Below are 6,000 nucleotides of genomic sequence, written 5' to 3'. Positions count from 1 at the left end.
ATGTTCTGTTTTCTGATATTGGAACATTACATTTGAACAGATTTGCACTTGCAAATGTAACATTTCTTCATGGATTATGAGATTTATAGGAATAATCCTTTTATTTTAATAATAAAATGGTCAAAATCTCTCTGATTTAGAGTGTCTTGCTAGCCAGCAGCATAGAAAGCTAAGTGACATCCCACGTGATAACCTACAGGCCCTTACAAAATTCAGCAAAGTCCAACAGATAAACATAGGCCTTAACTGAAAACGCATCATTGTAATGAATCACTGAGTTAGCTACTGCTGGAAACCAGAGGAGCAGCATTTTGCTCATACGTTCCACTGAGGTTGCAGTCTCAAAATGCTGTCTCAACCCAGATTTTCAGGGTTGCAGTCTCAATATCTGACTGTAGCAGTACCTTGAACTCTGATCCAAACATGCTATGTACATATTGAGAAAATCAGGTACAGATTCTGTTGGAAGTCCAATGGAAATTAAAACTACAATCCATCATAGACATACTTTTGGATTTGTAAGCATGCATGTGACAAAAATGGGGAATTTTTTGGGTCAAGACATTTAGTACAAGTTAATAGAGAAAAATGAAAAGTTTACGAGAAAGGAGAGATTAAAAACATGCACAGGGCATCAGTATGTTCAATGGATTGTGTTTAACTGTACTCTTAATCCTCACTAACAAAACATGGAAGTAAATTCAACTGAAACCAAAAGTACTCATTTCTATTAATATTAGAACTGGACAGTTAATAAGCATCCTCCAAAGGCTACAATCCTAGCCGATTTACTCCCTGGTAATCCTGTAGGTTGAGAATTGTATATTTGTATTATTTTTCTCAAGTTATTGTTGCATGTCCACCCATGGGATTACTGAATGATCGCTGTAATTATTCCATATGTTACTCACTAGCACATCAGCGATAACACACAGCTTCTCACATTTATTCCCATATACTTTCACAGCAGCACACATACCATATACAGTTGCTTCCACTCCCCCCCTTTTCTACAGAGTCTTAAGAAGCTGACAGACCTGAATTTGCACTTGACATACAGAATAGAGCCTGCCATAGGGCGGAGTGGGAGATAGATGGAAGCAGGGCTAAGATGGATGGGGCAGTGGCAGCCTTAGGTGAAGAGATGGGACAGTAACAGAAAATTAGTACTGAAACACAAGTTTACAAAACTTTGTAAAAATGCCCTGTAGTGGTAGGAAAACAACAACAGCATAGCACCATTCTCAGCGTTTCACTGATTATTTCCATGATACAGTTCAGCAGATTAAGAAAAGACGATTACAATGGATGTTCCATACAGAATTCACCCATAACAAAAATGTGCTCTGATTTTTGTGTAATGTTCTCCAATATGCTATAGTTTATTGAAGACTATTGCTTGCTTGCCTGGAATAAGGTGAAATTTCTTCAAATGAATTCATTTTTGGGGAGCCATATTTACACATAGGAGTGTTACTCTTCTGGGTACTCTTTCACAGCTGCATGCCCCTCAGCCCTAAGCAATAAGCAAAATACACAACGTCGTTACAGCCTCACCAACCTTTCAGAGTTTTTTTGGAAGTCCAAAGATGGTTTCCTAAGCACAGTTAAACCCTTCTGAGTCCCCTGGGTGCAGCTTAGGATGGCACTGCTCGCCTACTACGTGACCCTGTCTTATATGTTTGTGGATATTGTCAAAGCATTGTAGAAAAGTTTGGTGAGCCTTTAAAAAGTTTCGATACTCAAGCAACACATGCTTCTCAATGAGAGGAACTCCCCATCTTCAGCCATAAGATGAATATGGCCGTTACGTGCAATTGCTGACTGAACCAGGACAAGTTTCTGCCAGTATGTGAGGGATGCAATAAGTGGAGGAAAGAAAAATGTTGACTGTTTTGTGAACATGTAACGTGTACTGAAATATGTGTATCTAGTTTGGGATTCATTTCTGAAAAGAAATGGATTTTTTTGTCACAAAACAATGGACATATCAGAGTCCATGGAACAGCCCTTGAGATTTAGCTTACTTTTCTCTGAGCGAGTGTGAAACAAAGCAAATGTCATGGGATCATGGGAATGGGAACAAGAGCAATTGCTCTCATAGCGCTGCTATCCAGAAAAACCTTGATCTGGACCGTGGGATAGCAAGTAGTTCTAAACTGCGTCTATTCAAAAAAGCTCCTGGCTATATGCTACTGACAACAGACACATGCTTAAAAGGGCAAGAGGGATTCTCCCTCCTTTTTATGTCCTTAGCACTCAGGGAGAATTCTCATCTGATTAGCCCCTTCCAAGCACCAAATCCTTATTCCTGCTAGATCAGGGCTTAGAAAATGGACATGCTCCTACAGCCTAGCTTGGCAGCTGTGAAAAAGAGTCAACAACAGCACCAGCTTCTCTTGTAAGGAATAAGACAAGCAACAAAGAGTAACAAGCAACGAAGGGACAGAGATGGAAGGGCAATCTTCATCAGAAGCATCAACAGAACCCTGGTTTTGGCAGTGCATCCTGGGAATTCTGTGCCCTTGTGCTCAAAGCTCTGTTAATTAATGAAAGGGAATATTAGCCTGGTTAGGAGGCAATCTAATTTCCTCGTAGTTCACTGTAAGAGGACAAACTTTTATTTATTTATATTTTTAAAATTTATTAAATTTCTATCCCGCCCTCCCGCCGGAGCCAATATGTCTGAATTAAAGCAAGTTGCAAAGAGAATCAGTTTGGTCTGACTATAATACATTCCATGTGTCGTCAGTTGGCCAGCATCAAATAAGTTAAAACTCCTCTAATTAAAATATGTCTTTTCTTTTTTATATTACATATAAAAGAAGTTATGTTTATGTTTTTCATTTGATAAAAATTTCACCTTAATTTAAAAAATAAACCAAGAGCAATAAAAATACTTTCTTTTAAAAAATGAATAGCACCGTTTCTCTGCTCCAGATGAAGCAGCCTACACTCTCTCTCTCTCTCTCTCTCTCTCTCTCTCTCTCTCTCTCTCTTTCTCTCTCTCGTGCTACAAGCAGTGGAAATGGCAGCAAGGTGAGTCTGTGGCCAAAGGAAGTGTGTATATCTGAGATCTTGTGCAGGCTATGACTAGGTTTCCCCTTCCAGAACCTGCAAGGCTGGTGATCTCTTCTTTTGGTGAGTTCCTCTGTTCCATCAGAATAAGAGCCCCACTTCAGAATTTATATGCCTTTTTCCTATCCATCTGCAAAAAAAGAAAAAAAGAAAACCATGATTGGAAAACAATATCTAGAAATGGCCCCTGTCTTTTACGTTTACCGCATTAAGGGTGTGCAAGCCTGGAACCTCTTTGTCAACTCTTACTTGCACTTGCTTGTGGCGTGCATTGATGCTCGCAGGCCTCCCTGGAGTTAAAGCGGTTGTGATTCCCTCCGCAGCCACTGTAGATGAAGGGTCGACACTCGGCTACTCTTTGGTTATAGTACCACTTTAATGTGTAGTTGTTGCAGTCTCCCTCGTCCAAGGGCAAGGCACATGGGTCAGCTGGAAGAAGAAAATGGACCTATACATCAGCTTCTGTAGGGTAAAGCATCTCCTCTCTGATGTTACATTCAGCAGAAACCACAACAGAAAACAATGTACATCTTCTCTAGTGCTCCAGCTACAACATAAGGATAGGATGGAAAGAAGTCATATGAGGTTGGTAGTTCGCATACTAGCGGCTTTCACATATATTCTCATACGTATATTTAAGCCTACAGTACTGAGCCCTGTCCGTGTTATAATATGTCAGTATTAGAAGTTGCCTGAAAGTTTCTGAATTAAATCTGAAGACTTTTCTTGGTAGTTAACTTCAGCTTTCATCTGTGTGAAGCTCACATGTAAATCACTTATCACATAAGGCCTGTACACATAGCCCATCTACATGTTCACAGAATGTTTGGAGAGGGAGAGCAGGCATGAGTATGCTGGCTTTGTCTTCCACGTCTGTGTGATTGCCGTTCATGAGCACAGTGCCTGTGTGTGGAGGAACTGCCTGCTCATGTGATCGCTCCTCATAGTCATTGGTGCTGCTTTCTGAATGTCATGAACCAGCTATCACTTGGAGGGGTGGGTGGGGCCAGTGAACTTGGGCCCACTCTCCCTTTCCACACATTCAGTCAATGCCCAGACAGGTCATGTGCACAAAGGCTAAATTTTCTCATTGTATCTCAACTAAATATAAAAGGTAATTGCTGCACCCAAGGTAGCTATAATCGGGTCATTGTAGCTTATCTTATGCAAAACTGTAAGGTTTATCGCACTGTCTTTTGGAACTGGTTTAAAATACACTGTAGTAGGATCAGAACTATTACCAGATCAGATTATTAGTGGGCTGGCCATCATGGGATGACTTGGTGCAATTCCATTGACACGTATTCAGCAACCCTGAATTGTCCAGATGCTTTAAGATTTTAGAATGTTAGTTGTGCTGCAGTTCTGTACTGTGAGTCTTAATGTGGTGTCTGCTGTTGTCATTGTTCTATTGATTTTTATTTGTTGCATTTTTATCCCACCCTTCCTCCAAGGATTTCAGAGTGGCATAATAGAATTCAAGTCCACTTTATTCTCACAACAACAAGATTTTAATGGATTTGAATACAGGAACACAAGAAGATTTGAACACAGATCTCTCCTGTTAGTCCAGCACTCTACTACTACATTATACTACCTTTTATTATGATTTGTCTTTACACTGTTTTCAGTTGCCTTGGGCATTGTTTTCATAACAAAGTTGCACATAAAGTTTTTCTAATGAATGTTATATCTAGCAATGGGTGGGGGGTTAAAATTGCTTTGGGTGTCATTTGATGAAGCTAACTCAAGATGATCCCTGTTCCCCTTTAGAAGTCCTGTGCCACTCTCACAATAAAGGCATTGTCAAGATAATGAGTTCCTTATCTTGGGATGACTGACATCAGAAGTTGTATCACAGTGCCATCTAGATTCTTGCAGAATTGCAGGTTGGTCATGTTTTTACGCTGGGTAGATGCTGTCTGCTCCAGTCCATAAACAGTAGTAAGAAAAATGTTGCATATAGCAAGATGACAATATAGCCCTTAATTGCATATCGCTTAGTTATCCCTGCAGTATTGAGCTCTTGATATTTGAAACAAAGATGTTGATGACATGTGAAAAGTCTCCATAATGATATGGCTGATGAAAAGACAAGATCTCTGCATTTAGGTCTTCAGTCTACAGATTTTCTTAATCTCACATAGCTTGGATGTTAATTTGATTTGTGGAAGCTAGCATTTGTGTGGTCCATGGACTATAATTAAAAAAAACCAAGCTCTGGGCACCTGTCACTATCTTTATCCCAACAAATTTAAGCAATACGTACTCTAGTGCATACCTGCCTATTACCAGCAGACTGAATTCTTCTTTAGTCCTCAGACTACATTTCGGTTTTCAATCCAAAGATACACTCTAAAAGGTAAGTTGAGTATGCTTAATACATATGCTTTATACTTAATAGTAACCTCAGTGTACAAAATTTCCCCAAGTTATATAATCTAGCCATACAATATCAAAGTATTTACAATAACAATACAATAAATTGTCAGTTGCTGCCAACAGCCCGAAGGTATCAGTGGAATTCCAAAACAGTTACTGTTGGCAGTCAAAAGAGTATAAGGCTTATAAAGCTTAAAGCTAATGAAGCTTGACGAAGCAGCCGGCTTGTACTTGGTTTCGTCTAATGACTTCCTCATAAGCAGCTTAACTGTAAGATAGAATCCGTAACAATACATAACAATGCATACATTCAAAATTGAGTATAACACTTAATACAGTTGACAAATCCACAAAAAACACTTAACACAATTAACAAACCCCCAATAAAAGTTAAGGTTGAGATATACTACCTGATGTTGCATACAAGTTTTCTTAATGTGTGTATTTTTCTGGTTTTTAAAGACTCTTCTCTAGAGTTGCTATCTTTCATATAGGGACTAGCCCTTATTTCCTACAAGACAGAGGTATTGAAGTTTTTAG

At 39.3% G+C, this 6,000-nt stretch overlaps 1 protein-coding gene across 1 annotated transcript in view; it reads right to left on the bottom strand.

Moving 5' to 3' along the window:
- Positions 1 to 2,760: 2,760 nt before the first annotated feature.
- The window catches only part of LOC107113419 (collagen alpha-1(VII) chain-like), a 40,598-nt gene continuing 37,358 nt past the window's right edge, over positions 2,761 to 6,000 (bottom strand). Inside the window, exons 25-26 of the mRNA XM_015414744.1 lie at positions 3,328 to 3,507; positions 2,761 to 3,208 (exon numbers count right to left, since the gene is read on the bottom strand). Coding sequence (XP_015270230.1) covers positions 3,201 to 3,208; positions 3,328 to 3,507 — 188 coding nt within the window. The 3' untranslated portion in view covers positions 2,761 to 3,200. The remainder of the gene's footprint in view (positions 3,209 to 3,327; positions 3,508 to 6,000) is intronic.

This window comes from Gekko japonicus, unplaced genomic scaffold (assembly GCF_001447785.1).
Source record: "Gekko japonicus isolate JY-2015 unplaced genomic scaffold, Gekko_japonicus_V1.1 scaffold1532, whole genome shotgun sequence".
In the NCBI taxonomy this organism is placed as follows: Eukaryota; Metazoa; Chordata; class Lepidosauria; order Squamata; family Gekkonidae; genus Gekko; species Gekko japonicus.
Note: the sequence above shows the minus strand (reverse complement) of the source record. Positions and strands in the feature narration are given on the sequence as shown.